Below are 21,756 nucleotides of genomic sequence, written 5' to 3' on the forward strand. Positions count from 1 at the left end.
CAATTGAGCAAAGTCACCATGTCACCTGTGAACTTGTATAGCTGATATTGAAACCCAGCGAAGTATATGTATGTTTGCTTTCTTTTCTTGTAAAAGAAAAGCTATTTCAGTTTTTACCATCAGACCTGTTACACTGCTAAAAAAACACGTTTCCAATTATGTCAGTTGGTCTTGGCTCTGTTCTTCAAAGTCCAGTCTGTCATTGTAGATTAGGTCTTGCAATGTGGTTCCTAAATATCTGTCTTTATAATAATTACTGAAAAGTAAAACATGTTACTGAAGCATGCCATTTTACATTTGTGAGAACAAATACAAAAATGCCAAATTTCAAACTTGCAAACAATCAGACTATTAAGAAATGGATGCTGATTGTTTGGTAAGTTGACTGAATGGCTAAGGCATTCTCAGGGGCCTTCCTAAGCTTCTGTGTAATTCAAATGTGATGCAATACTTGAAAATGCTCTTTTTGTTTTTGAAAATGGTAACCTGCTAATCAATGTATTTCACTTGTAGCAAGCGTAAAGGCTCCAATATTGAACTTGACTGATTATCTTATTATTCATGTAAGAGTTAGCATATTGAGGATTGTTCAGCCAGTGTTGCTCACCTGCAGATTTACATTGACAGTGGAGGCTTTTTGGTTTAGTTTTGAAAGTGCAGTCAGGTTGAAAATGTTTTGTATTCCTTCTATTACTAACACCCAACCCATAGCAACATCTTAACCAATGAGTTGATTTGTCAACCAATTAACACTGATCTCTGTGGTATAAAATGTAGTGATCATTTGAAATTTGTCATTCTTGCATTTGCTGTGACGAGTGTGAAAAGGAAGGATTTGGCAAATGCTTCTTTTCAGCATCATTATACTTAATAAGATGTCTACAGGAGGAACTCCCAACAGTTTGAGGCCATAATACACCAAAACATTATTCTTGAAAGAATGTGAGGTTTCATATCTGTTGTAGAAAATAGCCTCTATCCAGTGTCTACAGCTTTGTTTCGTTTTATCTCTTGGTGTTTTGTGTTATTTGTACAATTTACAAAATTAGAGTTCACAAAAGTTTTGATCGTATGTAATATGAAGTCAGTTCAGAAGATGAGACATATTGACTCAATGTTAAACCTGTTTATATCTTCAAGATGCTGCCAGTCCTGTTGAGTTTCTCCAGCATTTTGATTTCATTTCTGAAACAAGAGCACTTGCCTTTGATGGTCCAGTTTCAGTTTGTACCATCTTTACTATTATTCTACATTGAATAAAGCACTCATTAATTTGCTAACTTTTTATAATTATTGCACATAGTTCTCATGCTGTGGTTTGAAAGGAGCTGGTGATTTTAGCATTGAGATAATTATACACTGCAGAATTCACAGTTGACTAACTTCCCAGCACTGATATACCAAAAAGCATGGACAGGTGCTAAACTCCTGGTATCTTTGGACACACAAATTGTACATGTTAGCAAAACTTCTATTGTTTCAGCAAAGAAAATTGACCATTATCATCTTGTAAATATTTTGCATTTCTCATTCTAAAATTTGGTGTGTTAAATGGCATGAAGCATTGGTTAAAGTGGTCAGATTTGTGCACTCTGGAAAGGTTAACTTTTCATGGCTTATTTTGTTAACACTCACACTTCCACACTTGGAAAATTAGTTTGAGTTCCTCTTTCACCCGTCCCACCCATGTCTCCCCGTCAGCTTTCCTGCTCCTCTGATGCTGCATGGCCTGCTGTGTTCATCCAGCTCTACACCTTGTTATCTCAGATTCTCCAGCGTCTGCAGTTCCTACTATCTCCATTATACCTTGATGCTCCATACATTAGAAATAACATATTTTGCTATAGTAATCGGACTGAGTAAAGAGAAGAGGTGATTTTGTATGTTTCCTAAATTTAAAAGTAAAGTCATGATATTTTTGTGTGATGCACTTGTTGGCCATGTAGATCTGTCTTCACTGCTGAGGTTGCAGTTGAGACGTATCATTGGATCTGATTAGAGAGATCTTTCCTTTGCATTTGCTTGTGAACTGTAAGTTATTCATAGTGACTGCCTCACTATATTTCAAATCAATTCTGGCCTAATAATCCCATTATCTTATTTGCTTCATTCACCACCCACCTCCCCCCCCGCCCCGCCCCAAGCATTGCTGCAACAATCTTCAATATATGGGTTGGACCTTAGCAGACACTTTGCAGCCCATACACTTTATTTTATTTCAATGCAAGTTTAGCCATTTCAGGGATATTTTGTACCATGCTTACAGCTTGGCATTGCTGTGTGTTGAATCTCATCTGTTGGTGCATTTGGATGCTCTGTGACTGTGTGGAATATTTATTACAAGCCATTTTAATCAAGCTTATTTGTTTCAAATAAGTCAATGAAAAGAGCTAAAGATATCTGAATTAATTTTTTCATTAATTAGTTCATCAATGTGTTTGCCTTAAACAAGGTGCTAAAAAACAATGTTTTGAAGCGAAACCAGTGTCATCTAAATTGACAGGAAAATATGACTTAAAAACAGACACTGCCAAGAGCAGATGAGTACATAGTAATTATTTGTATTGCATCAAAAGTTTGAAAATATATGTCAATATCAGCAAGTGATCGGATGCAGAGCAATATATAGATCTAAGATGGGTTGGAAGTGTGATGTGTGTGTTATGTGACTAAATACTGCTCGCATTTAACTTAAGTTGCAAACTGTCAAGAAGTCCTTTTGGAAATTAGGCCAGGGTATGTTTCACTTCCCAAAATGTACATGGAGGTTTATGCTGAGCTGCATTGATAAATTTAATCATTTGAATAATTCCACCTGTTGATTAATTACAGGTGGTTTCAACTGACTTCTGGCTAGCAATGGAACCTAGAATACTACAGATATTCACTTCAGGAGTTACACGGTTCAGGTCAAATTCTTGTTAGATATGATGACGGTTGTGATCCATCAAACAATTGTACTTACAATTTCAGGTGGTGTACTTAATATAACTATAGAAAATGTATACTGCAGGAGGTTTCTGGGTATTGTAAATCCTAGAATTAGAAATTAGCTCTCAACTCTCATGTCATGGAAAATGCAAGAAAATGGTGCAACATTATGCCTAATTTTCCAAAACTAATCACAGAAGACCAACATTCACAATAGAAATACATGCCCATTCTACCACTGCAGGATACAAAGTATAATGGTTCACAATGCCCATAAGATTGCACAATAAAGTTTGAATAGATAATGGTGGACTTGTTTGGCAGTGGTCAACATAGAAACAGCAAGCTTTAGCCTCTTCTCTACAGCCAATTCAACACATTTCGTCCTGCAGCAGCTAAGGAACCACATCTTATACTGAAGGTGGGCAATATAGTCATAGGGTTTACTCTTTGTGTCACTTGACCAGCTCAGGCCAAATGCTGCTCTGATTTATCTGACAGAAAAGGTAATGGTTTGATTGGAATGCCAGAACGGTTTCTGTTGCCTGTTATTTTTCTATCTTCTAAGCAAAAAAAATCCTGTTTATTACCTATTCACATTTTACCTTGCAAATTGTGAGTATGTTGCAACCCCAACGCATTACTTCTTATAAGATTATAATGTATATTTGTTTATGCTTCTATTCTTGTGTATTTTTTTTCTAAAAAGACATAATCAGATTGAAAGTTTGTTTGTACTTTTATCTGAAGAGGGTTTAAGCTAATTTTCTCTCCAGGATTTATTATGCAGAACGCTTCTGCGAACTGCACTTCAAAATGATTCTATTAATTAAATTGGAAAGTGCCATTTCAGTTGTTTGAGTAACGCCAAATGTCATCGACTTCGAAGATAAATTAAAAATGAATCATTTAAACTTCGAGGTAGATGTTGTAGTCCTTCTGGATTCCATTTTAAGATGGAATGAAGTTAAAACCCCCTGTAATTTAATATCTGGCTTGCTTGTGAATAATAGAAATTCAAAGTGCTTAGAAAAAGTATTGAAATTGTGTTTCAGAACCAACCTGGCACATCCCATCTATGTCAAAGGTAACATCTGCCCTTCGAGAGAGCCCCAATGGGAGGCTGATGAGACAGGATGTTGTAGTGGGCCACATTTCTCCCAACAAGCATGGGCAGGTAAAGAAATTTAAGTCCATTAACCTGCTTGATTTTACTGTGTTCCAATGTATTCTTTTCAGTTAATGTTCTTAACATCCAAAACAAATCTGAGTGCTTGAATTATTCTGCTTGGTGTTTTGACATAAAAAGCACCTCTAAAGAAAGGGTTGCATTAGACAAAACCGCTAAACATTTTTCTTGGCACCACTTTTGATACTGACCTTGAGTACTGACTAAATTACAAACTAAGGTGTTCAAAAAGTGTAGTGCTATGTGATTTTGCTCCTTGTTCTTGACATGAATTAAAGAACTCTATGAAGCAAAAACATCAGCTTAGATTTTGCTCCAACCTTTAACATGGCATAATGCAGACAGGAGGATTCTAGGAAGAAGTGGATAATAGTAAAAGGAACCCTGAAGTTACCATGATGGAGATGGGTTTTCCTTTCAGAAGAGAGACAGAGGTAGGAAAACAGTTGGGGAAAGCATTCCCAAAAGTAAGCGCATGGTCATTAACCATCAAAGACAGAACAAGTAAAAATGTGCAAACTTGGAGGAGTAGAGAATAATTGTTTGGGTGCACAGTTGGAAGCTTGCAATCTGAGACCCTAAATACTTGTTAGATGCATCCATTTTCAAGTGGAGGCCACGTTGAATTCCTTTTAACTAAAATAGCAGAGTTCCGGGGGGAAAAAACTCAAAAGTGCAAAGTTAGTAAGCGTAGCCCTGTGATTAAAATAAAATGTCTTGATTTTAATGCAAATCAGACTTGTAGGGGTAAATTCTTTCAATTATTTAAAAGTTTGTTTTCAGTTATGAGCTGTACCTCCTTTTTATGTCTTCTCCACTGCTCCTTTCTCCCCACCCCCATCATCATCCCTGTCTCCTCATTACAATACATAAAAACCCAATGTGCTCACTTTTCCATGCCTAAATAGCATAAATGTCAAACAGAAACATTTGATATATCCCCTCCCTACCTCCCTACCCATACTCTCCTCTGCACCTATCTTCTCCTCTACTTAATTTCAGTCCGCCTCCCCCTCTCTCCCTATTAATTTCAGAATCCTGTCCCCATCTCCCTTTTCTGTGAATGGTCTAGGCCCAAAACATCAGCTTTTGTGCTCCTAAGATGCTGCTTGGCCTGCTGTGTTCATCCAGCCCCACACTTTGTGATCTTGGATTCTCCAGCATCTGCATTGCCATTATCTCTGATCACAACTTTAACCTCACTGCGAAGCCTCTTAGAGGATGCCTAACCTTAGAAGAAGTTGCCCTCCTCCCTCTGGACCAACCTCAGGGGATCTCTGTCCCACTGCAACTTTCTTGTGGTCTCTTCGGCCTTGAAACTGCTCGACCATGTCCTGAAGCAAACCAGATACCACAGCCACATCACCTTCCTCAGCACCTGCCTACGGAACCAGATCATCCCCAATGGACTACAGTCCACATTCAAGCCTTCCCAATTTGGCCCCAACCATGACCAGATCTACATCCGGAACATAGAGAACCTTCAGAAGCGTTTCTCCCTGCGAGTCCTGAAACACACACTCTCAGCTATGCGCCGGCATCTCCAGGCACTGCAATCCAGCCTGCCGCAGCTCAGAACCTCCCTCTCCCAGACTTGCAAAGGACCTCTCCTGTTTTCTTACCCTCCACAGGATCCACAGACTAAACACACAGCTCCACTCAGCTTTACTGGACACCAAAAATCGTAAGTACAACAAACTCACTGACTCCTGCCACCTTAAACAGGATTCCTCCACCTCCCACATCCCCAGCCTGACCCTGCACCTCCCCGACAATGTATCCATTGACCATGAGGACATGGCCATTGAACCCACCGGTGTCACCTCCGCCAACGCCGGGCACACCACTGCCGGGATCGCGAACACGACCGCTGCTGGGGCCACCGCCTCCACCTCTACTACTTACCCCGCAAACACCACCATCACCATTGCTGCTGCAGCCCACCCGATCCGCCCACTGCTGCCGACGCCACATCGCCCACCACAGACGCTGACGCATTTCCGCCCACCATCGATGCCGACTACAATGCTACTCCGCCCACCGCCGACGACCACATCGCTCTGCCCATAGCCTCCACAGCCAGCTACCCCAGAGAAGACGGCCACAGTGAGCCCTGCCGAATCTTCACCATCCCCCCAGACCCCCCACTGACGGAAGACGAACGGTCAGTCCTCAGCAAGGGGCTCACCTTTGTCCCCTTCCACCTACACATCAACGCGTACCAGTCACATCTGGGCACCGAGCAGTTTTTCTGCCGCCTCCACGCTTACTGCTTTAACTGGGAGCCTTACCCTCCCTCACTGACCCCTTCACCAGCCTCCAACACAAGTCCTCCTCCTGGACACCACCCCCTGGCCTTCTACCCTCCCTCGACCTCTTCATCTCCAACTGCCGTTGAGACGTTAACCGCCTCAACATCTCCACCCCTGTCACCCACTCCATCGTCTCCTCTGCAGAATGGGCAGCCCTCCGCTCCAATCCCAACCTCACCATCAAACCCGCAGACAATGGAGGCGCAGTTGTAGTATGGCGCACTGACCTTTACATTGTTGAGGCCAGACGCCAACTTTCCGACACCACCACCTACTGCCCCCTTGATCTTGACGCCACCCCCAAGCACCAAACCATCCATGACCTCATCACCTCAGGTGACCTCCCACCCACAGCCTCCAACCTCATTGTCCGCCAACCCCGCATGGCCCGCTTCTATCTCTTCCCAAAATCCACAAACCTGCCTGCCCTGGTCGACCCATTGTCTCCACGTATTCCTGCCCCACCGAACTCATCTCTATCTATCCAGACTCTGTTTTCTCCCCCTTGGTCCAGGAACTCCCAACCTACGTCCGTGACACCACCCACATCCTCCACCTCCTCCAGAACTTCCAATTCCCTGGTCCCGAACACTTCATTTTCACCATGGACATCCAGTCCCTATACACCTGCATTCCCCATGCAGATGGCCTGAAGGCCCTCCACTTCTTCCTGTCCCGCAGACCCGACCAGTCCCCCTCCACTGACACCCTCATCCGCCTAGCCGAACTCGCCCTCACCCTCAAGAACTTCTGTTTCGATTCCTCCCACTTCCTACCAACTAAGGGGGTGGCCATGGGTTCCCGCATGGGCGCATGCCTGCCTCTTTGTAGGTTATGTGGAACAGTCCCTCTTTCGCACCTACACTGGCCCAAACCCCACCTCTTTCTCCGTTACATTGATGACTGTATCAGTGCCGCCTTGTGCTCCCAAGAGAAGTTTGAACAGTTCATCCGTTTCACCAACATCTTCCACCCCAACCTCAAGTTCACCTGGACCATCTCCAACACATCCCTTACCTTCCTGGACCTTTCTGTCTCCATCTCAGGCAACCACCTACAAACCAATGTCCATTTCAAGCCCACCGACTCCCACAGCTACCTGGAATACACCTCCTCCCACCCACCTTCCTGCGAAAATTTCATCTCCTATTCCTGATTCCTTCGCCTCTGCCGCATCTGCTCCCAGGATGAGGCATTCCACTCCAGCTCATCCCAAATGCCCTCATTCTTCAAGGGCTGCAACACCACCACCACCACCTCCTCCTCACCCCCCCCCCCCCCCCCCCCCCACCAACCTGCAGTGGTCGAGAACACCCTCGACCGTATCTCCTGCGTTTCCTGCACCTCATCCCTCACATCCTGCCCTCGTAATAACCGCTCAAAGAGAATCCCCATAGTCCTCACATACCACCCCACGAACCTCCGGATACAACGCATCATCCTCCGACACTTCCACCATCTCCAATCCGACCCCACCACCAAAGGCATTTTCCCCACCCCACCCCTGTCTGCTTTCCGGAGAGACCACTCTCTCCGCGACTCCCTTGTTCGCTCCACACTCCCCTCCAACCCGACCACACCCGGCACTTTCCCCTGCAACCGCAGGAAGTGCTACACCTGTCCCCACACCACCTCCCTCACCCCATCCCAGGTTCCAAGATAACATTCCACATCAAGCACATGTTCACCTGCACATCTGCCAATGTGGTATACTGCATCCACTGTATACAGTGTGGCTACCTCTACATTGGGGAAACCAAGCAGAGGCTTGGGGACCGCTTTGCAGAACACTTCCGTTCAGTTCGCAGTAAACAACTACACCTCCCAGTCACAAATCATTTCAACTCCCCCTCCCATTCCTTAGACGACATGTCCATCCTGGGCCGCCTCCAGTGCCATAATGATGCCATCCGTAGGTTGCAGGAACAGCAACTCATATTCCGCCTGGGAACCCTGCAGCCCAATGGTATCAATGTGGGCTTCACCAGCTTCAAAATCCCCCACTGCATCCCAAAATCAGTCCAGCTCGTCCCCGCCTGCCTAACCGGTTCTTTTCTCTCACCTATCCCCTCCTCCCACCTCGAGCTGCACCTCCATTTCCTACCTTCTAACCTCATCTCGCCCCCTTGACCTGTCCATCCTCCCCAGACTGATCTATACCCTCCTTACCTCCCCACCCATACTCTACACTGCACCTATCTTCTCCTGTATCTATCTTCAGTCCGCCTCCCCCTCTCTCCCTATTTATTTCAGAATCCTCTCTCCATCCCCCTGTTCTGATGAAGGGTCTAGGCCTGAAACATCAGCTTTTGTGCTCCTAAGATGCTGCTTGGCCTGCTGTGTTCATCCAGCCTCACACTTTGTTATCATTTCAGTACATACGTTCACTTGGTTTCTCAAGTCCGGCTCGATTGACCTGTGGCAGTTTATGAAAAATAAATGTTTTTGCATGGGCAAGTAACAGTACTGAGTTAGTCATCAAAATATTTAAATGGGAACAATTCTTTAAAATCATTTCCTCATGTTATTGAAGTAAACCAGTTAGCAATTGTGTAGTTACAGCCTTGTGCTGTCCATGAGCTAAAAGTAACATGGCCCGTAAAAGGTTACACTAAGGGTCTATGTTTAATGAGAGGAATATATTCAATGTATAGAACATGGCAAATGGTCATTGCATCACCATTTTTCATGAAGTCTGGTTAATGCACGTTCAGTTGGGCATAAATGTTTGGATGAATCAAATACGCTTGGTACAGCCAGGTTCTCCATTTTTCTGTGTGTGGGGACTGACACCATTATCAGCAAGCGAGCTAACCACAGCCATGATCACCAATGGGAACTGACTGGATCAAGTTCCAATTGGGAACTTAGGGAGTCACCCATCCCCTCCCTGTCTGAAGCTGTTAGCCAATCAGATTCTGTCAGTTACAGTGAGCAGTAACTGTTCAGGTTGCTAGCTGAGCAACAGCAGCCAAGTGGAATCAGCATTCTCTCCTTTGAAGAGGGTAGAAGCAAGAGAGTGGCTTTCAGCTGCCACCCAAACTGTGTTCATGATCACTCCAAGATTGGGGCAAATGACTGAGGACTGCTCAGCTGAGTTGGCTGGACAGCTGGTTTGTGTTTTACAATTCCCACACTACTGAGGTGACCATGATGGCCTCCTCTGAGGCATGGTGATCCTCTGGTTAATTCACCAAGGTATGTCCCTCTCGCTCTCGCTTGCTCTCCTCTTCTCCTCTCCCCCCCCCCCCCCCCCTGCCCAATCCCTAAGGGAGTGAGAATCCCTACAACTCTCCAGAATTGGGGCAACCTTACAGGATGTGGTCATCCTGTGTTTTACCAGCTGGGAAGACTACTGCAACATTGTGATGTTGAATTTCAGCATGAAGACTTAATTTATATTATCTGTTTACCAGAAGAATGCAACAAAGAATTCACAGTTTTGCAATGTTTTGATTTTTGTATTGAAGTTGAAAGATTTGCTTTTCATTATTTTGCTAAAACTAATTTTAGATTATAAATATTTTGATCTGAGATTTGCTGAGCACAAGCTCAAGTAGTTTAGAGCATATACCTGATGTAACTGTATTTTCTCACCCACACTTCTCTTCCTAGACTGATACACAGTATTCAAGTCACTCAAGCAGCAACACACTTTCCAGCAATGCTTCAAGTGCCCACAGTGATGAGAAGTGGTACGAGACAGGGGACCGAACGGAGTCTGACCTAAATGGATATAACTACGTTCAGGGCACATCTGCAGATAGTGGCATCGACACAAGCTCTTATGGGCCATGTCAAAGTACGGTGTTGTCTTCGGGCACTCCAGCTTGTCCAACAAGTTCTTTGAGATCTGGACCACTAAAGGAGAAGGCACCTTCTCCTTGGCCTGGCTGCAGTGAAGGTAGCATGCATGGCAGCCGATTAGGTGATCGAGCAGCCCATAGTTACGAGAGGAGGGGAGCACTATCACCAGCACCGAGCACAGAAAGCAAATCCTATGGAGGATTAGTACACAGTACATCAAACCTACCAGTCCGCGAAAGCAGTGCATATAGTCTCAGTGATACTTCTTCCCAATCCAGGTAAAACTTTATTTTTTTTCTGTTCTCAATAACGATGGGTTTCCTCTGCTTTTCCTTTTTGGCCACCTCACATTATCCAACTTGAGAAAGCAATGTTATTTATCATCAGTGTCACCACTTCAATCCATTTGGTCTGAGGGCACCTTTTCAAATAAACCCAATGTGAAGTGTAAGGGTACAGTGGAATCTGCTACCTGGATGGTAGCTGACAGAAGAATAAAAAATAATGCTATTGACATGCTTTCTGAATGACCAGGCATTATAGTGTAATAGGAATGGAAAGTCTGCTTCCAGGCTGGGAGTTGCACCATTATTGCCTATTGATGCCCTTTCATCTTCCTTCCATAAGTCCCTTTAGGATTGGTCTGACCTTTGCTTAGTACCTCCTTGCATAGAACTAATGAGGCCCTGTAGCTCAGCAAATGATCACATCAGACAATGTTACTATTACATGTTACTAACAATGTTACTTCTGTTGGATCACTACCAACAATTGATCTATGTAATGCTGCAGTTCCAACAGTGAGTCTCCTGAGTTGGAAAACATTACTTTGTTTACCTGTCTTTGATCCACAATTTTTCAGTTGCATTTTTATCCTTATATATTTAAATGCTGAAATTAGACCTTGGTGAGGTGCTTTGAAACTGATGAATGTGAAACTGATGAATGTGAATGTCTGTCTATATGCAACCCATCCATAAGGTGGCGCGTATTGCAATCAGAAGCAATTACCATAAGGACAACTATTTTTTAAACTTGCTTCATCCTGAGCCTGGGAACATTGAAGCTAGTTATCTTGCCTCGTTATATTCTGGCTTAGGGCAACTAATCATCATTGGGCCTAAAAGGAAGCGTAGCCTTTCTGACCTGTATTGCTCTATGCCATGCTATGTTATCCACAAAACCATTGCAAAAACTTGAGTCTACTTTTTTTTTCATCCCAACAGAACATTTTCCAGGAATTTAGAGCAGTAAACATTTTAAAACCTTTAAATAAAAGAGAAGATATTTCTCATTGACTGTTGATTCTATTCTAGTCAATATCCTATTCTAGTGAACAGATGGCTGTGGTTTCAGATCATCATCTTGGAATGTCAATTATAACATTGCAAAATAAGTTGAGCAGGCATCTTGACATCAGAATGTTCCTGCTACACAATGCTGGATGTTGTTCATGAATATATTGTTGATGTTTGGCAGTATGTATATATCATTTACATTACAATTGTTATTAATATGTGAGTACATATTGCTTTGAGTACATCAATATAATTGTCATGTATTTTAAGAGTCTGAATCTGAAAAGGAAATCTTTACTTTTTGCATATGTTCTTATTAGAAGCCTGGCATAAGAGATGTTAAAGCCATTGCCAGAAATCTGTTGATTAATAACCTACAGGAATTATGCAAGCCCTGCAGAAAATCTACTTACCTATCACACTGTTGTTTGTTCACCTTGGTTGCTCTCCTAGCCCCAACTCCATTGTCTCAACTTTGAATTACCATGTTTTTACTGCTCAATAGCCTCAGCCTTTCTGATTCCCTCGGCCCTCGGCAGAAGGACTTTTCTGTCCTTTGGTCTCATAGCCTCTTCTAAATGTCTAGCCAAGTAAATCTGTAGAAAGAATGGGGCGAGAGACCTTTCTCCTGCTGATCTCTTAACAACTTCCATCATGCCAATCCCTTAAATGCTGTATTTATATTAAGCAGCAAAAATGATCAGTAATTATGCAATTCAGCTCAATTTAACCCCTCAATTTGAAAATCAATTCTTCATTTTAATATTGCCAGCAGTTGATATTTGAGTTGATAGTTCATTTGGTTTGACCTAATAATTTTGGTCGTGAAGAACTTATTAGTTTGAATTATTTATTTATTAACAGTTTATAATAAATTATTTCTTTTTTTCCCCCCTCTAGTACTCTGAGTTCAAGACATTCCATAAGTCCAGTAGTCTTCACACGTAGTAAGAGCTCACCTCATGATGAGATTCGACCCACTCCTTCACCACAGCCTTCTCTCCATTCATCCTCAGCATCTGGACCCAGGACGTTTTACCCACGCCAAGGAGCTACCAGCAAATACCTAATAGGCTGGAAAAAGCCCGAAGGAACTACTATTAACTCTGTTGGATTTGTGGATACAAGAAAGTAAGATTCCACATCTTTGTCTAACTCCCTTTTCTTTCTCCTAACCCATACAATGTGACCAGGTTAACTTTGCATATAGACTGGCAATCATTGGGATCCCTATTTCCATCCTTCCCCCAGCACAAGCACCTCTCTTTTGTCGATTTCCTAAAAGAATTTTGGAATTGACAAAACAAAAAGTGGTTGGTTTAGATGAATGCACTTGTGCAACATGTGTGTTCTGATGCCAAACAGAATATATTTGTGACCTGCTTGTTCGAAGAGTATGAAGCAGCAAGCACTACCACTTTATTTGGATGAATTAACTGTTATAGCCAGGCTGAATGACACACTGAACCTTATGGTGTAAACTAAATTATACATTCTGAAAACAGAGCTTCATGTGTTGTGTAACTGAATATTATGCACCAATAGATGACACAACATAGTTTCAATGTAATGTTAGTAAATCAATTGAATGGGCTATTTGTGGAAAGGTCTTCTTCCTTGTTTTTAAACCCAGTTCAGGCTTTCCTATTCTTTAAAGCGTCTTCATTTCCTGGTTTGAGAGTCTGAGGAAATGGGATACTTTGCTGTGACAGTATCACAAAATAAGTATGGAAGTGGGGGTCCTTTGGCTTTGTAGCTTCGTCCATATATTTTTATAAAAACTATTGTTCTTTTGCCCTTCTCATTCTTGGATCCAACATGCTCAAGAAATAATTAGGAATGTGACCACCTTTTAGTCATTGACTATCCCCTTAGCTGTTCGCTGATTGTTTGTCACAATCTTGAAATAGTATTCCACTTTTGTTGTTGATGTTGGTGTTTTTTGATGCATCTTATTTACTGTACCTTATTAAATAGATATCAAACCACAACATGGGAAGATTATGTAACAGTTGTGGATCTGCTTCTAGCAGTTGCAAACAGTTTTCTTGAGGTATAAATTTTAAACTTTTTTTTTAAAAATATACCAGAGGAGACTGTAAGAATAAAGATGCTTGTTCCTTCCACTTCCTTTCTTCTTCAAGTCTCCATCTTATTATAAAGCACTGAAATCTAACCCAAATTCCAAATCTGCTGTGGTTGTAGATTAACTGCTGTGTGCCGTGACTGCACCTGCATTGTTTTTGTTGGCAATACAACGAGGCTGCTTTGCTACATACCAGACAGTTCAGAGACAGTCTTTTCATGTTAACAGTTACGCTGATGAATGAGAATAGAAAAGATTACTGTACATTTGTTGAAGTCTGATGAAATCTGCCTTATTTTATTCTTCTTGTTAATGCAACATTCTTTCCAGTTAAAGTTCCAGCTTTATCACTGCTATAAAATTTGCTGATTGGGAAAATCTCCTTGGTATTTAGTTTTTTTTTAAATCCAGAAACTTCGGTCTAATAATTCCTTCAATGTTGTTTCTGTTAAAAGTAAATTTCTCTCAATTTTTTTCTGCATTTCTGGTGGTTTGTTAGGTAGTTGAACATGTTCCTTGAAAAAAAACATTCTCACAGCAACAATCACTTGCTTTATCAAGACGTATTATCTAGTCTTTGGGACATTTTTGTGATGTAAACAGTTTGATGCATGAGTTTCATAGTGTGAATTGTGAGTGGCATCAAGACATTTTACTTAACAACTGGCAGCTGCTCAAATTATATGTAAATAAAAGTACTTTTGGAAAATCACCCACATTTAGCTATCTAGCTATCGACTCAAAAGTATTCTGCCTTTTTTCTACGTTCAGCTTTCTATCCCATATGCATTAACCTACGCACTTTACAGCATTGAGGAAGCATTGCTATCATGAAAAGGTCACTAGTTTAGTCATCTGTATGCTCAGGTGACTGTCATGGTAACATGGGTTCAAATCCTATCATGACGACTAATGAACTTTCAACTCAATTAATAAAACATCTTGAAATATAAAGTTAGTATCTGTTATAGCAACTTGCCTCAGAGAAGAAGATCCTTTATCCTTTATCCTTTATCCTTACACAGACTTTCATACATGTGATTCCAGATCCACAGTTAACTCAATTGACTATTTACTGCCTTCTGAAATGGCCTGGTGCAATAGTTTTCAACAGTGAGAGTTATCTGTGTGCTGTGAAATTTTGTGCAAAGGTAGTGTAAAATGAATGTTGTTTTATTGCAAACAATATTCTGTCTAACCAAAATTATAATTCATAAAGCTCATGAAAATGGATCATCAATTTAAAAGCACAAATCAGTCTTTTAAGAACGTAAGAAATAGGAACAGGAGTAGGCTGAGGAGCCCATCGAGCCTGTTCAAGTATCCATCTCGGCCTTTAAATGTACACAAAACGTCTGCCCCTACAGCTGTGTGGAAAGGCGTTCCAAACACAACCCCCCAAGAGAAAAAATTCATCCTCATCATTATCATAAACTGACACCTCTTCTGAGACAATGTCCTCTGGTCCTAGATTCTCCCATGAGGAGGAATCATCCTATTAGTATTTGCCTGTCATGACTCTTAAAAGTCCTATATGTTTCAATGCGATTACTTCTTAATCTTCTATACTCCCAGTGAGTTCATATGACAAATCCTCCATACTGGGGTTCATCTTGGTAAACCTCCTCTAAATTGCCTTCAGTGAAATAATGCCTTTCCTTAAGGAACCAAAATGCTTACAGTATTCCAGATGTGTTTTCACCAGCACCTTGTACAGTTGCTGTAAGAGTTCTCTACTCTTGTGCACAAACCCCCTTGAAATGAGAGCCAGTGTTCAATTTGCCTTCCTGATTACCTGTTGCACCTATGTGGTAGCTTTGTATTTTGTACACGACTGCCTCAGAAATCCCCCTTTGCTGCAGATTTCAGCAGCTTGTCTCCATTTAAGTGTTCTTTTGTTCTGCCTTCCAAAATGAACAACTTCACATTTTTTTCCTATATTATACTCCACTCACCAACTTGCGTTTCCACCTATTTTTGCGTCATCAGCGAATTTGGCTTCTGTATATTTGCTTCCTTCCTCAAAGTCATAACAGTATATTTTATAAACAGTTGTGATTCCTGCACTGATTCCTGTGAAACCCTGCTGGTTACAGTTTGCCAAGCTGTAAAAGAACCCCTTATCCCCACTTTCTGTTACCTGCCCATTTGTCAATGCTCTATCCATGCCAATATATTATCTCGAGGACCATGAACTCTTATCTGAAGACTTACTTTTTATGGAGTACCTTGTTGAGCATTTTTAGGATGTCAGCATATCTACTGGTTCTACTATATCCATTTAGTTTGAGACTTCCTCAAAAAACTTTAATAAATTAGTCAGACCCACTGCCTTTCATGAAGCCATGCTAATTCTGCTTGATTAGATTATCAATTTCCAAATTTTCTCTATTACTTCCTTAATAATTAGCACATTAGCAGTTTTCCCATCCTCTGGTACGTCCCCTGAATCCGGTGATTTTTGGAAAATTACAACTAATGCATACAGGCCTAGGATGCAAGCCATCAGGGTCAGCAGACCCATTTCGCTGCTTTAGTTTGTCTGATACCACCTGTCCAGTGTTGGTGATGGAATTCCTCCCCTGTAGTCTGTAGTATGAATGAGATGCTCAGAGTTTCTTCCACTGTAAAGACTGTTGCAAAATATCTGACTCACCTCTCTGCTATTTTCTTCCTCCCCATAACTATTTCCTCGTGTTATTTTCGAAAAAGCCTATGTTCATTTTGACCTCACTCTTCCTTTTTTTATATTTAAAGATGTTCCTGTTGTGAGTTTTATTTTCATTCCTTATTAGTTCACCCTGGTAATTTATTTCCTCTGTCTTTATTATCATTTTAGACTCCCTTTGCTGGATTGTGAATTTATCTCAGTCTTCTCAATTGTCACTGGCTTTTGCCTCCTTACACGTTTGCTCTTTCAACTTTATACGCTCCTTCATTTCCTTGGTTAGCCGTGGTTGCCTTATTCCTCCATAATCTTTCCTTCTCATTGGGATATGTTTTTGCTGACTGTCATGAATTACGTCCTTACATGTCTGCCATTGTTTGCTTAGTCTTTCTGTTCAGTCCACCTCAGATAACTATCCTCATTTCATTTGTAATTCCCTTTATTTACGCATATACACATCTATTGTTTCTGACTGAAAATTCTCATTTGCAAACTGAATATTAAATTCTACCATGCCATGATTACTACTTCCTTGGGATCTTCAAAGTCATATATTAAATCTGTCTCATTGCCAGTTACCAGACCCAGGGTAGCCTGCTCCCTAGTTGTCTCCATCACATATTGCTCTAGGAACTGTTCCTAATGCACTGTATGAATTTGCTGTCATAGCTACCTTTTCCAACTTTATTGATCCAATCAACAAGTTATCCATAATTATTTCTCAATTTTTTTAATGTGCTCCTATTATTTGTTGATTTATACCTCTCCTACAGCATGACTATAATTCTTACACTTCAGCACTCTAAAATGTGTGGCCAAAGGCTAACATTGAGATGATGTGAAAAGTTGGGTATGCTGTGGAATTTTTTGTCTGATTGAAGTGTGCTGTGTTACTGAAAAGGCTGGGAAACACGGATCTGGTAGGCCACACAATATTAAGGAAAATTAGAAATGAGCATGAAATGCTGGCCTTGCTAGAAACACTCTCAATAGCATGAAAGACAAATTCCAGATATAAGATAAAATGAGAACTAGTCAATTCTAACAATTGTAAACAAAAACCAATTTATGAGTTACATTCTTTCTTTGTCTAATGGTATATTTTACTATGGACGTGATCATGTACTTAAAATATTAATGGTAAAACTATGCTCGTTTTAATAGCTGTAACAAATGTGTAAATTTGGTTAAATTTTCATTTTGAAAACGAGAACTTATTTTAATACTCAGAGCAAATAGATTAAACAAACATCAACTCATTTGGCTGCCCAATGTGAGGTATGATTTCCTAATTTCTCTACTTGCCTTCCCTCCAGAAACTACTCTTCAGGGATCAACCAATATTGTATAACTGTCAATTAACACTCATCATGAGTAAAATAATTTAGCATTGGTGCAACTGATTTATGTTATGTCAGTATTTTCAATATTAGCTAATGATGTTAGCCTGAATTCTCCATATGGTAATTAGACTATGTTTGCTGTATTCCTGCATGCTATAAAAGTATTCTGCTGCCATTTCCAAATCCTTTGTCTTCAACAATTCTTTGCCAAAGAATTAATCCAGAATTATTGGTGTAGATATTACTGTGCTCAGTTGTAACCTGCTTAGGAAGAATAAACTTGTTAGAACTGGATGTACCTGGCGCACACATTCATCAAAACCTTGCTATCCAAATTATTATGATCCATAATAAACTTATGTATCTGGAAAATTGTATAATTAGTAAGGCTAATAAACAGGATCAGTTCCGTATGCATCAACACTGGCCTGCAACTATAGTGAAGAAATAGTGCTGTTTTGCTACTGTTGTTGAAATTTTTATCATGGTAATATCAATTAATAAATTGGTTCTATTATGTGTGTAAGCAAATGTCCCCAGTGAAAACATTTTATTAAATGTAGTTCAAGGTTGGTGATTGTTGTATCAGACATCTTGACTACAACAAGAGAAAAAGTTGCCTCTCTGCTCAGGAGTCTTCCAAGTTTTGTGCACTATCCGATATACCCATAACTGAACCCAAATCTTTGACCTTAGTTTCTCTTATACAGAATTTGCATAATATTGTCTGACTCTGGCATTGGAGTGAGAAACAGAAGGAAGCTTTAGAGATGGAAGGCCCACTACACAGTGATTTAGTCTTTGCAGAATATTCTTTATTTAGAAAAAGCTCTAAAAGTACAGTCCAAAATATTTCAAATTGGACATTACAGAAAATACAATATATCACAATTTTTATCCACTGACCATGTTGCATTCTTAAGTGTCACAACTGAATTCCAGCATTTGATGTTTTACTATATGTATTTACTGATGAGCTTACAGTCTGAAGGGTTTTACAAATTATTTTTCAATGCCCTGTAGTTGAGAGGCCTCCGACAGTGGCCTTTCACCGATTTGCATCTTTGCAGTGCTGTCCTAAGCTTTTGTGGATCCCTCAGCACATAGTCCCAAACTTTGGAATATGCTGGCCTGCAACACTCAATCAAGGACTAAAATGCATCTTTTACTGAATTGCAGGTCCTCCAGCAGCAGTTGAGTTTTGCCTCTGTTTGCATCCCTGGGGACAGAGAACACTGACTGTGCTTTCTGTCTATAGATGCTACCAGCCTGGCAGGCATTTTCCAGCACTTCCTGTTCTTGTTTCAGATTTCCAGCATCCACAGTACTTCATTATAATTAAGCTATTCCCTGTATTTTGTCAAATATTTCTCCTTTATTTAACATCACAAAAACAGGTTGATCATTTTCATAGTGTCGGAGTTTACGGTGTGAAAATTGACTGCTACATCTCCTGCATTACGGATGTGACTGCAATTCAAACCCTTCCGTGGAAGTGTAGAGCATTTTCTGTGAATATTTTTCACTTCACCACAATGGAATCCTACTGCTATCAGTAATAGGTGGGAATAACATGCCAGTTACAACGTATCAACGTTGCTAATTACAAGAGTATATTTCCATAATTCATTAGATTGTAGGAATTTTGCTTGCAACGGTAGTTTTGCCCAAGTATTTTCAAAATGTGAGAAAGAGAGTTAATAATGCAATGTCATCAGCTTCTGAAATATGTATTATCAAATCACTGTGCCAGAAAAGTGGCGATAGAGATGCAGTTATGTATAAAAATGGATTGGATGCTGTCAGTATGCAAGTATGCATGCAATTTTGTGTGATTAATTAATTACTGTCAATTTTTAAACAAGTTCATAAGTGGTTTGTGACTTGCAGAGTGAGCAAAGCTCCACTTGCATAAGGGACCAATTGTTCATTTGTATTTCAATGTAAAATGTTGATACGTGGGTCTCCATGAAGTATTTCTCCTCTTAAAATTTAGCTATCTGTATGGCTGCAGATCAACTAGCAATTTTGCCCATTTGTAAATGTATGCATTTACTATTCATTGATGGTTAGGTTGAATATCATCCATTTGTATCTACTTTGTGGAACTTTCATCACCTGCGTGTTTACATATTCTGTCAGACTTGTGCCTGGATGTCAGATGGTGTCATGCTTTCGATTTGGTCATGGTTGACATGAAAGGTTATAAGCGGCCATGTGGGTGAGTGGGAACTGAGAGGTAGGAGTTGGATGACTTAAATCAATGGGACGGAAACACTGAAAATCAGGCAAATATTTTAACCAGTTCCCCTCAACACTCTCTCTCTGCTTTCCTTGCATGACTGACTATGTTCTGCATCTGGAACAGTCGACCTAACTGTTTTCTACACCTGCTCTCACCGCCCCCATTCCTCTTTGTGATCAGGCAGTTAAGTTACTGAAATAAGGAATTGTCTAGAAATCTTTACTCTGGGTCAAAATTACTTTCAAAACATTTTAATGATAGTGACACAAATTTAATATTAAAATACAGAAATCTTTTAAATATAACCAGGTTACTGAAACAATAAAAGGGATTGTCAAATAAACTGTTAACAAATCTGAAATAAATCAGTACATCTTCAGATTCTGACCAAACTGTTGTGCATTTCTGGAACTTTTGTTTTATTTTAAACACTTGATCACTTAAGCTGCAAAATTAAATCCAATCCATGCATATAAATAGTCTAAATGTTTTGGGCATGCAGGAAAGAATTGATGATAATTCATAATCGATTATCACAGTTCCTGGAAAGGCGAGATGAACTTAACATGGTCAGTAGACACATACTGAAATCAAGAATCCTTAAGTTAGGTGACAACAGAACTTTGCACACCGTGCTTTTTCAGTCCAGTTTGTAACAGATTACTTTACCTATTTTCATCTCTAGAACATGCTTGGTCTATTCCATCTCAGACATCCATTTTTGAATCCCTCATTCATTTGTTACTTTGAGACTTAATCAATGGACAGCAGCCCAATTTCTGCCTTCTGTTAGCTTCAGGTCACCCAAATACTTACTGGCCATGTCCTTACTTGAACAAAGCTCAATTCATACATAATCCTGAATTTGAGAAGAAGGCTTTGTCGATGTACCTGTCTGACAGGACTAGCAATGTACTCTACCTTGAGGGAGAAAGACTTTGAGAAGATTGGCAATAATATAAATCAATGCAAGTGGCTTAGAGTTCTCCTGGACAGGAAGGAGCAGAACAGAAAATAATGAAGACTATAATTGGGGGACGAATGAGAATGCCAAAAGGCATTTCATGGCAGCTGGAAAGTAAGTTCATTTGTTATAGTTTATGTTGGAGCAAACAACATAAATAGTCATTGGGTGGAACATCTGATAAAGGAACTTCAGGCATTGGTCTCTAAGCTAAAAGGTAGAACTTAAAAGACAACGATCTTTGAACTATTAACTATTGACTGTTGACTGTGAAAATTAGCATTGGAGCAGATGTCAGGAAAACTAATACATGGTAAGAATGCGAGAAATATTCATTTTCATGGGACACTGAAATGGAAATCTGAAAAGATGCTTAAACCATAAAGTGAAAAGAGATCAAAGTCATGTTGAATTGTCTGTACAGCATTTCTCCCATTGCCTATAACAAAACATAAGAGCTGGAACCAATTATGTATTTGGAGGAACCAATCATAATTTTGAAAAGAAGTACAGGTAATGACCATAAGACAAGAGTGGAAATAAGGCCATTCGGCCCATCATGTCCTCTCCACCATTTAAATCATGGCTGATGGGCATTTCAACTCCACTTCCCTGCACTCTCCCTGTAGCCCTTGATTCCTTCTGAGATCAAAAATTTATCGATCTCTGCCTTGAAGGCATTTAATGTCCTGGCCTCCACTGCACTCCGTGGCAATGAATTCCACAAGCCCACCACTCTCTGGCTGAAGAAATGTCTCCTCATTTCCATTTTAAATTACCCCCTCTAATTCTAAGGCTGTGCCCATGGGTCCTAGTCTCCCCGCCTAACGGAAACAACTTCCCAGCGTCCACCCTTTTTAAGCCATACGTTATCTTGAGTTTCTATTAGATCTCCCCTCAACCTTCTAAACTC

General features: G+C 40.6%; 1 protein-coding gene across 12 annotated transcripts in view; it reads left to right on the forward strand.

Annotated features, from left to right (window-relative positions):
* sipa1l1 (signal-induced proliferation-associated 1 like 1) overlaps positions 1-21,756 on the forward strand; it is a 323,672-nt gene that overhangs the window by 276,482 nt on the left and 25,434 nt on the right. For all 12 annotated transcript variants that reach the window (XM_048537173.2, XM_048537174.2, XM_048537175.2 and 9 more), the window contains 3 exons: positions 3,987-4,108; positions 10,048-10,517; positions 12,438-12,668. In XM_048537173.2, coding sequence (XP_048393130.1) covers positions 3,987-4,108; positions 10,048-10,517; positions 12,438-12,668 — 823 coding nt within the window. The remainder of the gene's footprint in view (positions 1-3,986; positions 4,109-10,047; positions 10,518-12,437; positions 12,669-21,756) is intronic.

The sequence above is a fragment of the Stegostoma tigrinum genome, chromosome 10 (assembly GCF_030684315.1).
Source record: "Stegostoma tigrinum isolate sSteTig4 chromosome 10, sSteTig4.hap1, whole genome shotgun sequence".
NCBI classification, from domain to species: Eukaryota; Metazoa; Chordata; class Chondrichthyes; order Orectolobiformes; family Stegostomatidae; genus Stegostoma; species Stegostoma tigrinum.